This window comes from Mytilus trossulus, chromosome 13 (genome assembly GCF_036588685.1).
Source record: "Mytilus trossulus isolate FHL-02 chromosome 13, PNRI_Mtr1.1.1.hap1, whole genome shotgun sequence".
In the NCBI taxonomy this organism is placed as follows: Eukaryota; Metazoa; Mollusca; class Bivalvia; order Mytilida; family Mytilidae; genus Mytilus; species Mytilus trossulus.
The window spans coordinates 13,316,089-13,331,046 of NC_086385.1; the positions used below are offsets into that span (position 1 = coordinate 13,316,089).

Below are 14,958 nucleotides of genomic sequence, written 5' to 3' on the forward strand. Positions count from 1 at the left end.
ACACAAAATTTAAAATCTACATACACAGATAGATTCGACATATCAAAGAACCCCAATTATTCAATTTTTGAAGAAATCAAACACAGTTTAATTTTGAACCCTTTTGGCCTCTAAGGACGCAAACTCCCAAAATCAATCCCAACATTCCTTTTAAGGCCCTAAACCTTTTGTTTAAATTTCATAGATTTCTATATACTTAATCTAAAGTTATTGTGTGAAAACCAATGTGTCTTCGGATGACGACAACGACGACCCCAACGTCATACTAATATACTTTTGTTGTCGTATAAAACAGAATTTATGTGCTATTCCTTTGCTTTTGGTGTGCTTTTAACTTTTGGCTGTGCATGTACTGATTATGTATCATAGATGAATACTCCATACCCTTGTTGTTCCTATTACAGGTATATGACTGAAACAATTTTAAATATACTCACTTAATGTTTCATCATGCTTCATAGATTTCTGAAAAAATAATTGAGTTAAGGACATTTAATTCAAAACTATATACATCTCAAAAGTAACTGTATAGTAATGAAGCAATCAAGTAAATCAGTGTTGATGTTAAGTTTGGTGTGTGGTGTGAAAATATTATTTACTCAAGACACAAGATTGCACCTACTTGATATAATTTTTTTATGTGAACAGATTCTGTTCTATTTTGAAGTGAATTTACTCATAAAGAAAAAAGAGCTGGAGATTAAGAGAGGCATGAAAAGAACAGAAACAGGGAATCACAGATCCATATCAGATAATAAAATTGAATCGGAAATTTAAAGTTTGAATTTCATTTAATTGAAACTATTAACTTACAAACTTCCAGAAAATTTGGATTTTTTAATTATTGTTTAGCTGATATCAGTCTTTGACCATCTTCAATGTGTAAGCACCTTGATTTTCATTCAATTACAAGAGAGGTTTTTTTTTGGTTTTCAGGGGAATTTCTGTTGTAGAAGTTTCAAAGTTTTGTATGGAGATCCACAATTTGAATCCTTCTTAATACATTGGAATCCTTCTGAATCTGTCTGAATCCATCTGAATGTTGACTGAATATTTCTGAATGGTGTCTGAATATTTCTGAATGTTGTCCGATTGTTTCTTAATCTATCTGATTAAGGGGGCTCGCGGGTCTAAATCATATTTTTTTATTTAATATAAGATTTTGCTATATTTTTCTATAAATTAACTTTATTTTATACCTAATAGAAAAATGAAATAAAAATATGGGGTCACTTTCCATTTACGCTCACAACCTGCCTTCGAAAGAAGCATACATTTTTGCTATGTCTTTTTTTTCTGTTGAATAATAGGAGAAATAGGGGTAATGTAGAAATTAAAAAAGAACTAAATTACAGAAATCGCTAAAATTTTACAATTATTTAGTTCATGTACAGTTTATTTGAAAACAACAATAAAAAATCATCGGTCACCGATGAGTTAAAAAAGATATTTAAATTTTAATACAAAATTTTTTTATTTTTGTACCAAAGAGAGATAATTTGGAGCTTTTTCAATGATATCTACATTTTAAAAGTCACCTGGGGCCAACACATATTGATTTTTTGGAATAATTTTTGTACCATATGATAAAGTAACAACTTTTATATCCACGTGCCTCCTTAAGTTCAGAATTTTTCTAAATTCATTCAAAATAATGTTATAATTTATTCTTACATTATTCTGATGTTTAAATGCTATTCTGATTTTTGTCTGAATTTTTCCTTAAAAGTCCAATATCAGAAATTTGCGTAAAACTACATTTTCATAGCCATTCAGACATTATTCAGAAAAATTAAGAATACTTGTTATACAGAATTCAGACCCCATTTTTCATGAGGGATTAACCTATTTCTAAAATTGATAATGGAAATGGAAATTTGTATATGTATCTTTGTTTATTTCATCACACATAAGAAACAAGAGTGTGTCCCTAGTACACTGATACCCCACTTGCACTATCATTTTCTATGTTCAGTGGACCGTGAAATTGGTGTAAAAACTCTAATTTGGCATTAAAATTAGAAAGATTATATCATAAGAAACATGTATGCTAAGTTTCAGGTTGATTGGACTTCAACTTCATCAAAAACTACCTTGACCAAAAAGTTTAACCTGAAGCAGGACAGACAAACGAACGAACGGACGGAAGGAGGAACAGACAAACGGACGCACAGACCAGAAAACATAATGCCCCTCTACTATCGTACGTGGGGCATAAAAATACAGCTGATGGAATAAAAATGATTTATCCTTTTATGGATTCCAGAAAATATCGTGCATATCACTGAGTCTTTGTAAAGTGTAACTAAGGTACAATAGTTGCATATTTATTTGTTAATCTTACATACACTTTCTAAATTCTTTATTCTTCCCTGTAAATCGTTTTCTATTCTTGATAATTCTTTTTGCACTTTGATAAACTGACTGTCTGATTCTGTACATAAAGTCTGTACATATTCACTAAGAATGTGTGTATGTTGACGAATGTCCCCCACTATGTCTAAACCAAGTGCTGTTCCACAATGTTGACCTGTAAAACAAGACCATTTGTTTGCATAATCATGTATGGATTACTGATCAATGTATCAGAAACGTATTTTATGTTTTTCTTATAAGAGGAATATATTTTATGTTGTCTTCAATTTGGATCATGCCATAAAATTTGCATTGTAATTTAAACATATTTATTTATAGTGGATTGGGAAACAAGTTATTGCAACTTTTATTAATCCTTTTCCACTTTGCATGTGTGTGTTGGCCTGTTGCCGCATTAGCCTGCTCTTTGTTCCAAATCTACAAGGGTGTCTTTTACATGCAAGAGATATGGCTCTCTCTTAACACAGGTCAGTCATTTGTCGTATTTTTCCAACAGACTATTATCGTTTCCTCAAGATCATACTCACAAATGGTGCCAATGGAGAGTCGAAATTTCTCCCTGGGTAGAGATCAAACCAGCAACCTTTGTAATATACCTTTTCAACAATTGCCTACACATACAGTTGAGCACAACAACAGGTAAGATGTGAAGGGGTCAAATCGTCTCAAAAATATAAATTGAAAATAATACTATCCATCACTAAGAGATTTAATGCTTGAAATTTATTTGATTGACAATGATATAACTTTCCCACAGAGTAAAATGGCATGGATTTTTAAATTAAGAAGGAAAAAACCAAGATCAACTCATTTTCTGTATGGTGAAAAAAACCAGAAGAAAAACAGATAAAAAAACAACAACAAAAAAACAGCGATCTCTGATCGACTAAAAAGGAATCAAATATAAAGACAAAGCATACTTTCCACCGTGTGAAGTCTGTACACATTATCAACATTCTCAGGACTTGGTTCAGGCGCATAAAACATGTGACGGCGTTTTACTTATCTTATTTTTACATGGTCATAGATGTTATTTGAAAAGAATCATTAGTACGACAAAAAAAGATTTTAAAACTGGCAAAGCTTTGTCGAGGAAAAAAAAAACAGCATAACAATTTCTGATCCTAATGACAGTGTAACATGTACAATTAATGATACATGATCAACACGAACCACGTTAAACTATTGTTAAGCAATTCCCACTTCTTGAAAGAAACTCAAGAGGTCATTTTTGAGAACAGGGGAATGGCTCTACGATATAAAGGACAATGTCTGTTGTTTTTTGTCGGAACACTGGCAATTAAATTGGACAATCAGTTCGTGAGGACAACCATACAATTAAATGAGGAAAAAAATTAGTCATTGGACAGCAGTTTTTTCTGAAATATGCATATTTTTGGACCAGAAAAATGTGTCGGTTGAAGCAGGCTGTTGGAATACTCAAGTGTCGGATTAGACAGGTTAACCTGTATACATCAATAAGACAGCAGCAAAGCAATTTATATTAAACAATACTTTTACCATTCATTGCCCATCTGTTAAGTTCTCCTAAGATTCTGTTTTCCTCTCTGTTACTCAGCCTGAGGTTGCTAATAAGTTGTCCCATCATCTGGAAGGAATCTGTATATTTTGTAGCAGTCCATTCTGTAAAGTCACAATGTGCCCAGGGATTACGTATGTCTGATCGTATCTAATAAAGAGAAGTATTTCCTTGAATCAATTTTAAAAAAGACAGGACATTAATCTAGTGGTAAAGCACTAGCTGTGCATATGTGTTTGCAATATGAAAATAAAACAAAAACTGCCATCGATTTTTTAGCTGTTTTCACAATTCCAAGATTTATATTACAGAACATGGTATTTTGTTGAGAATGTCAATTCTGTTCAGATGTGTTGAAATGTTATATATTTGTATATATTCATATTTGTAATCTTAAGGAGTAATTTCAGTTAGGGCCATTATATATTTGTCCCTGCATATTAAGTCCATTGTTTTAAGTTAATGAAAGGCACGTAAGAAAGGGAAATAAGTAGAGATTTTGGTGAAAATTTGTAGGAAACGTCTGGATTTCAACAAGATTTATGTCTATAGAAACAAAGAGGCAGACTTCAACAAACTTAATAGTCTAGATATATTTGTTAAACATGTTTAATGTTATGACAAACATAAAAAATATTTTAAAAGTTTTTTTGTCAATGCATCCAGATGAGCATGGAGAAATGCCTGACGTGTTTTCATTAAAATTTTGTGAAAAAAATCAAAATGTGTGCTATTTATGAAGTCATGAAAAGAAAGCTAATATGTAAATTAAAGCTATATTTCATAGGTAAGTAAATAAATTTTTCATTGAAATTTTGTCTAAAAATGGGGGCAATGTTATGGCCTTAGCTTTAAACCACCTACTCCTTTCATTCGTTTAATATAATACATTGTTTAAATTATTTTTTAAAATACCTGTCTAGCATCAGCCCGTACAACTGGTGGGAATCTATCAATGCTAACAATGATACCAAGTAGAGCTGATGAGTCACACGAATCATCAAATGCTGTGAAATGTGCCATGTGTGTCTGAAGGAACAACCTGGATAAATCCACAGGAGTTTTGACTCGGTAATCATATCTTGCTCTATTCCGTCCATACAAAGTTTTGTTGTTATTAATTGCTTCATAATTTAGTTCTGTATTGGTAGGTGAGTATCTTTTCAGAAAACTTCCATATGTTTGTTTATGAATTTTGTTCTGACTTGTTAATGAATAAAAAAGCTTTGTGACAACATTCACAACATATGTCCTCAGTATTGGAGATATGATTGTATGAAGACATATACCCACTATTAACCATCTTTTTCTTCTGTCATCTAAATCATCTGGTGGGCCTATATATATAAAATAAAAAAGTAAGCAAATTGATTTTCTCCCTAAACCATCAACTTATTTTTGTCAATCTGATGAGTTCAGCCTTTTTCTACTGATTTTTATAGTTCGTTCTTATGTTGTACTGTTATACCACTGTCCCAGGTTTAAAAGGGGCAGGTTGGGATCACGCTAACATGTTTAACCCCACCACATTATTTATGTATGTGCCTGTCCCAAGTCAGGAGCCTGTAATTCAGTGGTTGTCATTTGTTTATGTGTTATATATTTGTTTTTCATTTATTTTTTTACATAAATAAGGCCGTACGGTTACCTATAGTTGTTAACGTCTGTGTCATTTTGGTCTTTTGTGGATAGCTGTCTCATTGGCAATCATACCACATCTTCTTTTTGATATGACCAAATACAGGACTAGGTATGTGTTTCACATACAAATCTAATGACTTTAAGGTGTAACACCACTAATTCAGGCCCGGTCAGAAAGCACATACCAGAAAGTAGTACATATTTAACCCAAAATAGTTCCTACGCATGAGTGTAACTTTCAAAATATATAGGATATTTAGGTATTTTTGGCATCAAATAAAAGCTGAAGGACTGATGATCATTGTAGAATACTTTTGGACTTTACATTTTAATCATTAAAAAAACTGCACCATTTTTTAAAAAGAGGGTACATTTGGTCTGTTTGTCAGATCTGAAGTACCTGTTTTAGTACATCCGAAGTTCCGGGAACCAGTTCTTTCTTATATGCCATGTAAGGTATGTTGATTTTTTCAGTAGAAGACACCATAAAGTGTTGCTTTGACATGCAATGATTGCCACTTTATTTGAACTTAAAATGAAAGAGGTGTGCCTGGTTGAAATGGAGGAATTTAACATAGAAAGTAATGGGACCATGAATTAGTGGTGTACTTCCTATTACAGAGAATCATCAGAAATCCAATTTTTAGAAGTTGTACCTATTCCAATGAAAATAAGTCAAATTTGATGTTAGTAATCATGTTCATTCATCTTTTTTTGGTTGACAATTTTGTTTAAGGAAAATTTCAGCTCTTAAATTGGCATACTAAGGTAACGTTTAGCCTTTTATGGTCATACAACCTGCATGCAGTTAAGACTTGACTCCAAGTTCATAATTTTGCATTATTTGTGATTGAAATCAAAGAAACATGTATATTATGACTTGTGTATGGTACAAAAAGGCTCTTGGTCAAATAATCTTATAATTTGTTTGAGTTTTATTGTTTTTCTTATGGTAGCCTTTTACAATCTAGGCAAATGGTATATACTCATATAAGAATTCCAAAATCTTACTGTACATGCAATTTTGAACCAGTTTAGCAAGTTATCTGGCTGAGGGATATATAAATTGCTCTTAATAATCTATGTTTAACCACAGAAGTATGGTTTATACAAAACAAATGCCCTTTTCCAATTTGAAGAAAAAAGGGGGGACAATATTCTCAATTATGTTTGAACTTTGGATTAATATATTTTTATTTAATGAAGAACCTCTGATAAAAATATGACTTTTGGTAAGCACATAGCCTTCCGAAAAGATACTTGATATCATTGAGATGGAAGCCATCTCTGTGGGCCCCGCTGTCAATAACGTTGGGTAAATAAATATAGTGTGAATCAAAATTGTAAGCGATGGACAGACCAACAGACAGACAGACCTTTGACCTAGGAAATTGTACATACATCATGACACACCCTCTGGTGTTGGTTAAAATGGATGTCAAGTATAAACTTTGAAATCATAAGGGTTCTCAAGATATAGAGCGGACACGATCATCACCACAGGACACAGGGATGTCAACTGAAACCAAAGTTTTTTTTACCTTGACCTTTGACCTAGGAAGTTGTACATACATCATGACACGCCCTCTGATGGTGGTTAAAATGGATGTCAAGTATAAACTTTGAAATCATAAAGGTTATCCAGATATGGAGCGGACACGATCTTTACCACAGGACACAGGGTTGTCAACTGAAACCAAAGTTTTTGACCTTGACCTTTGACCTAGGCAGTTGTACATTCATCATGACACACCCTTTGGTGTTGGTTAATAAACATGTTAAGTATTAAGTATAAAATCAGAACGGTTATCTAGATATGTAGCGGACATGATCTTCATCACAGGACACGGGGTTGTCAACTGAAACCAAAGTTTTTGACCTTGACCTTTGACCTAGGAAGTTGTACATACATCATGACACACCCTCTGGTGTTGGTTAAAATGGATGTCAAGTATAAACTTTGAAATCATAAGGGTTCTCAAGATATAGAGTGGACACGATCATCACCAAAGGACACAGGGTTGTCAACTGAAACCAAAGTTTTTTTACCTTGACCTTTGACCTAGACAGTTGTTCATACATCATGATACGCCCTCTGGTGGTGGTTAATAAACATGTAAAGTATAAAGTATGAAATCATAATGGTTTTCTAGATATGGAGCGGACACAAAGTTAAAGTGTTACGGACGGATGGACGGACGGACAGAAGGATGGACGGACGGACGGACAGACTGATCACTATAGGGCGACCAGACTTTTAGTTGGGGCCCTAATTAATAGATAAAACAATGATATTAAGAATAAAAAAGCATGTTGACCAAAATATGATATCCATATGCAGTTTTCTTTGGATAATCAATATATTACTACCAGTCCAATTTGAGCTTAAAATTAGTAAAATAGTATTTGGATTAAAGCTTTATATGTTTTTTATTGCTTGAAATAGGTCATATAATGAAATAAAGTAATGCTCAAGTCAATATAGCAAGTTTGGTTCTGTTATAGGTGTAACACCACTAATTCAGGCTCAGTCAGAAAGCACATACCAGAAAGCAGTACATATTTAACCCAAAATAGTTCCTACGCATGAGTGTAACTTTCAAAATATGTAGGATATTTAGGTATTTTTGGCATCAAATAAAAGCTGAAGGACTGATGATCATTGTAGAATACTTTTGGACTTTACATTTTAAATATTAAAAAAAATGCACCAACTTTTAAAAAGAGGGTACATTTGGTCTCTTTGTCAGATCTGAAGTACCTGTTTTAGTACATCCGAAGTTCCGGGAACCAGTTCTTTCTTATATGCCATGTAAGGTATGTTGATTTTTTCAGTAGAAGACACCATAAAGTGTTGCTTTGACATGCAATGATTGCCACTTTATTTGAACTTAAAATGAAAGAGGTGTGCCTGGTTGAAATGGAGGAATTTAACATAGAAAGTAATGGGACCATGAATTAGTGGTGTACTTCCTTAAAATTGATTTTCAGAATACTCAATTGTTCAACTAACAATTAATTTCTATCTTAAGATATTTGTGAAACAAGCCTTTTTCAACTGATTTCTATAGTTTGTTCTTATATAACAGTCCAAGCAATTACTGAAAACCGTAATATTTCGTCATATGGTCATTTTATGTAATATTACATAAATCTGTAATATTACTCTTTTCTGTAATACAACATTTTTAAAAAGGAAGTAAGAGTTATCTCCCATTTGGTACTACAAATAATTACATTTATTGCAGAAAACCATTTTCTTGTTGGTTTTTCTCTTTCTTTCAAAGACTAATAGTGTTGAGAGTTGAAAAAAAAAACCAACAAATTTATCAAATTGAATTTATTATGTTCATCGTTTACTTAACAATGAAAGATCAAATAAAATAATATAGATATCATACACTTGGACTATTAAATTAAAAGAAATGTCACTGATTTCCATGAGTTCCCATCATATGTTTGCAATTCATAATATTTTTTTAACAAATGTTAACCAACAAAAAATATCAGGAAGAAAAAAGGCGTTTTAAATTGAAATTTTAGAGGGAATCTTCTTCAGAATCCAGTTTAAATAAAAGCTCAGCTATTGCTCATTTTAAGACAAATATGTTATCTGCTATTTTAGGATTATTCAAATCTTAAGGCATATTTGCTTTTATTTAAACTAGAGGCTCTAAAGAGCCTGTGTCGCTCACCTTGGTCAGACCTGCCATTTTTTGAAAATCTCCATGGGGGATTTAGCGCGCGACAAGAATTTTAAGGGTTACAATTTTAGTGACCTTTCTGTGAGCATTGTTTTTTACTCCTAAAATAGTCTAAGTTCTCTTCTTTTTTCTTTTGGTATACTAATGATGACATGGTAGGCTTTGATTTCTTTTATTTGCATGATTCTTGTACTGTTAAATTATAAAATTGACAAAATAACTGAGAAAATGGCATTAAAATAAAGGATTCAGATTAGAGATCCCCCCTTTTTTCCCCCTCCATAGACCTTCTCATCTATGAACCTTGACTCAAAACACCTAAAACCACATGTCCTAAAGTAAAAAGGATGAAGACAGATTTTGATTTAGTCAGGCTTACTGGTCTTATAAACTAGAGGCTCTAAAGAGCCTGTGTCGCTCACCTTGGTCTATGTGCATATTAAACAAAGGACACAAATGGATTCATGACAAAATTGTATTTTGGTGATGGTGATGTGTTTGAAGTTCTTACTTTACTGAACGATTTTGCTTCTTACAATTATATCTATCATGAACTTTGCCCATTAGTAACAGAGAACTATATTTGGTAAAAATTTACATAAATTTACCAAATTAATGAAAATTGTTAAAAATTGACTATAAAGGGCAATAACTCCTTCAGGGGTCAATTGACCATTTAGATCATGTTGACTTATTTGTAGATCTTACTTTGCTGAACATTATTGCTGTTACAGTTTATCGCTATCTATAATAGTATTCAAGATAACCAAAAACGGCAAAATTTCTTTAAAAATTACCAATTGAAGGGCAGCAACCCAACAACCAGTTGTCCAATTCATCTGAAAAATTCAGGGCAGATAGATATTGACTTGATTAACAATTTAACTTCTTGTCAGATTTGCTCTAGATGCTTTGGTTTCATAGTTATAAGCAAAAAACTGCATTTTACCCCTATGTTCTATTTTTAGCCGTGGCCGCCATCTTGGTTGAATGGCCAGGTCATCGGACACATTTTTCAAACTAGATACCCCAAAGATGATTGTGGCCTAGTAGTTTCAGTGGAGATTTTGTAAAAGATTACTTAGATTTATGAAAAATGGTTAAAGATTGACTATAAAGGGCAATAACTCCTAAAGGGGTCAACTGACCATTTTGGTCATGTTGACTTATTTGTAGATCTTACTTTGCTGAACATTATTGCTGTTTACAATTTATCGCTATCCATAATAATATTCAAGATAATAACCAAAAACAGCAAAATTTCATCAAAATTACCAATTCAGGGGCAGCAACCCAACAACCGATTGACCAATTCATCTGAAAATTTCAGGGCAGATAGATCTTGACCTGATAAACATTTTTACCCCATGTCAGATTTCCTCAAAATGCTTTGGTTTTTGAGTTATCAGCCAAAAACTGCATTTTACCCCTATGTTCTATTTTTAGCGGTGGCGGCCATCTTGGTTGGTTGACCAGGTCACGCCACACATTTTTTAAACAAGATACCCCAAAGATGATTGTGGCCAAGTTTGGATTAATTTGGCCAAGCAGTTTCAGAGGAGAAGATTTTTGTAAAAGATTACTTTAATTTACGAAAAATGTTTAAAAATTGACTATAAAGGGCAATAACTCCTAAACGGGTCAACTGACCATTTTGGTCATGTTGACTTATTTGTAGATCTTACTTTGCTGAACATTATTGCTGTTTACAGTTTATCTCTATCTATAATAATATTCAAGATAATAACCAAAAACAGCAAAATTTCCTCAAAATTACCAATTCAGGGGCAGCAACCCAACAACCGATTGACCGATTCATCTGAAAATTTCAGGGCAGATAGATCTTGACCTGATAAACATTTTTATCCATGTCAGATTTCCTCAAAATGCTTTGGTTTTTGAGTTATAAGCCAAAAACTGCATTTTACCCCTTTGTTCTATTTTTAGCCGTGGCGGCCATCTTGGTTGGTTGACCAGGTCACGCCACACATTTTTTAAACTAGATACCCCAAAGATGATTGTGGCCAAGTTTGGATTAATTTGGCCAAGTAGTTTCAGAGGAGAAGATTTTTGTAAAAGATTACTTTAATTAACGAAAAAAGGTTAAAAATTTACTATAAAGGGCAATAACTCCTAAACGGGTCAACTGACCATTTTGGCCATGTTGACTTATTTGTAGATCTTACTTTGCTGAACATTATTGCTGTTTACAGTTTATCTCTAACTATAATAACATTCAAGATAATAACCAAAAACAGCAAAATTTCTTTCAAAATTACCAAATCAGGGGCAGCAACCCAACAACCGATTGACCGATTCATCTGAAAATTTCAGGGCAGATAGATCTTGACCTGATAAACATTTTTACCCCTGTCAGATTTGCTCTAAATGCTTTGGTTTTTGAGTTATAAGCCAAAAACTGCATTTTACCCCTATGTTCTATTTTTAGCCGTGGAGGCCATCTTGGTTGGTTGACCGGGTCACGCAACACATTTTTTAAACTAGATACCCCAATGATGATTGTAGCCAAGTTTGGTACAATTTGGCCCAGTAGTTTTAGAGGAGAAGATTTTTGTAAAAGTTAACAACGACGACGGACGCCGGACGCCGGACGACGACGGACGCCGGACGCAAAGTGATGGGAAAAGCTCACTTGGCCCTTCGGGCCAGGTGAGCTAAAAATGAGAAAATGGATAAAATTTGAGTTATCTTTCTTTGTATTCAGAGGTGCTCTTACCGGCGGAGGCTTATACAGTAACACAGTAGAAGTGTATACAAAATGGCGTCGATTTTAAATCACATTTTTACAACTACATACCCCAATGATGATTGTGGACACGTTTGAATTAATTTAGCCTAGCAGTTTTAGAGGAGACAATTTTTGTAAAAGAATACCAAGATTTACGAAAAATGGTTAAAAATCGACTATAAGGGGCAATAACTCCTCAACTGACCAAAAACTGCAAACTTTCCTTAAAATTACCAATTCAGGGGCAGCAACCCACCACAGGTTGTCAGATTCATCTGAAATTTTCAGGGCATGTAGACAATATTATCCCATGTCAGATTTGCTCTAAATGCTTTGGTTTTTGAGTTATAAGCCAAAAACTGCATTTTACCCCCTATGTTCTATTTTTAGCCATGGCGGCCACCTTGGTTGGTTGGCTGGGTCACCGGAGACATTTTTGAAACTAGATACCCCAATGATGATTGTGGCTAAGTTTGGATTAAATTGGCCCAGTAGTTTCAGAGAAGAAGATTTTTGTAAAAGTTAACGACGCCGGACGACAGACAACGTGGGACGCCAGACGCAAAGGGATGGGAAAAGTTCACTTGGTGAGCTAAAAAGCCTGCTCATCAACACACCTTAATGACATACATTCTTGAATGAACTGCTCCAAGAATATACTATTTTTTTCAGTTTATATGTGTATTATGTGCACACACATGATAACCATCATACCATAGGGAACTATATTTCAGTGTTAACACATTTAGTAACAGTAGCTAACCTGTCCTGTTGTTAGGGAGGCCGGTGCCTAAGTAAAGATTTAGAGCAAGTTCTTATCTTTCCAAAAACATTACTGACTTAGACTGAACAATTATGAAAGTCAGAATGAAATAAAATGTAAGATAAATCATGTAAATTCTGATCTATACCTGTAGTTCTTGGTACTTTTATCTGTATGTCTTCTACTTGTGTCTGTAAATCAGGTGGTATTGTCCGTTTTAGTGGTCTATCTTCTACCCCTCTCTGTAAATCAGCTGGCATTGTCCGTTTTAGTGGTCTATCTTCTACCCCTCTCTGTAAATCAGGTGGTATCGTCCTTTTTAGTGGTCTATCTTCTGCTGGTTCAGTCATTCTGTCATGTATGAAATTTACTCCTCACTTCTCGTTATTTCAAGTCAATCTTTATAGAGCTTTCAATTGGACAATTACTGTGAAAATATAAGTAAAAATCATATATATATATATATATGCATAAGTCACCCCAAAATAATCATCAACAAAATATATCCAATTTATCTCAAATGAAGTTAATCATATTAAAAATGTGTGTTTATGTTTGTACCTTACCGATGTATGTGTTGTAACCAAAAATTGATTGTCTAAAAAAAAACTACTCATAAAACCCAATGGATTTCGAGACGTTTCGGCCATGAACCAATAAAATCAGTTGACAGTATATATTGATTGTCCCATGAACCAATGAAATCAGTTGACTTAGTATATTGATTGTCCCATGAACCAATGAAATCAGTTGACATAGTATATTGATTGTCAAACACAAAGTACACAAACACAAGATAATAAATTTATCATTCACTCAAAGTCAGAGTCTGGAATGTCTGCTTGACAAGGAACAGGTAGTGCGTACATATATAAGTATACCTAATCTGTTTGAGGAACACTGATGTCTTCAGTGTTGGCGTCTAGTGGTGGGTCCAATAAGTCAACCAGTTTACCCCACACCTGGCGATAGGTCTCTTGTTGGTACCGGTCACTTGCTGCTCATTAACGTGTCTGTGGGTTATCTTTACTGTCTCAAGGCTTCTTCACAGAAGGCAGGAACTATCCTATAGAAGTGAAGGTTAGCCCTCCCAGCTTTGCCATTGAAGCTTCTATTGTCATCTTGCAGGATAACAAAAGAAATGTTAAAAAGTTGCAGTATATACACATAGCAGAACGTAAATACACAATTAATATGGATCGTATAAATAAATGACATCTAATAAACTAGCCGTTACATAAATTAATGATTTTTTCTGTCTTCTAATATAATATTTAAATTAGTCATGTTATATATGTTTTGGATTAGTAATGATTCTTCTTATCATTTTTTTGTAAATGTAATACAAATTATTATATATAAGTATTTTAAATTACCGTCAACATCATTGTTGGTTCTCACAGACAGTCAGGGGTACTACTTGTACAAGTTATTTCTAATTACTTGAAGGCGTAATTAAGATACTTATATAAGTAAATTTGTAGGCTACTTATACAAATGAATTTTATTTACTTGTATAGGTAAAAAATATATTGGCTGAGTCATGTCCCTTAGACATTATATCAATAATAGTTTTTCACTGTGCAAAGGGAGGAAAATCAAATTTTCCCAAAAAGGTGCTGTATTGCCAGCTGATGGTGCTACACATGTATATCAGCAGGTGCTCAATCAGCAAGTGAGTGATCTAGACCTTACTGAGATTTTCTTTACTTGTATAAGTAAAAAATCCTATCTTCTTTTATTGAATTCTTAGGATTTCTTTGCTCTTATATAATTTAAAGTTATCTGCCCTTTGCAGATGTCTTTACTAATTATTTATTAATAGTGTAATTTCATGGGCAATTACATCCCCGCTCCTTTGTTCTAACAGGGGTGATCTAAGCCGAATCACCCCTAACAGATCACCCCAGTTTCAGTTTTATTGTTATGCATGCTTTCCTTTGTTCTGTAACATTTTGGCGGGAATGTCAAATCCACTATAAAACTTATAATTAAATATACAATTCTACGGAATCTATCAAAATTCACGTAAAAAAATCCAGTGTATATGCTGGGATTCGAACTCAAGACCTTTAGCATATCAAGCCACGACACAACCACTACACCAGGAAGACTGGATACGTACTAATCAATAATTAGCAAGTCGGTAAACAACAGTGGGGCGATTTTTTCATAGGGTGGCGAT

The 14,958-nt window shown here is 33.5% G+C and overlaps 1 protein-coding gene across 1 annotated transcript in view; it reads right to left on the reverse strand.

Annotated features, from left to right (window-relative positions):
- LOC134694100 (uncharacterized) overlaps positions 1-13,889 on the reverse strand; it is a 32,402-nt gene extending 18,513 nt beyond the window's left edge. The window contains exons 1-6 of the mRNA XM_063555095.1: positions 13,655-13,889; positions 12,922-13,200; positions 4,832-5,253; positions 3,898-4,066; positions 2,349-2,530; positions 438-465 (exon numbers count right to left, since the gene is read on the reverse strand). Of these exons, the coding sequence (XP_063411165.1) occupies positions 438-465; positions 2,349-2,530; positions 3,898-4,066; positions 4,832-5,253; positions 12,922-13,123 (1,003 nt within the window). The 5' untranslated portion in view covers positions 13,124-13,200; positions 13,655-13,889. The remainder of the gene's footprint in view (positions 1-437; positions 466-2,348; positions 2,531-3,897; positions 4,067-4,831; positions 5,254-12,921; positions 13,201-13,654) is intronic.
- Between the last annotated feature and the right edge of the window lie 1,069 nt (positions 13,890-14,958).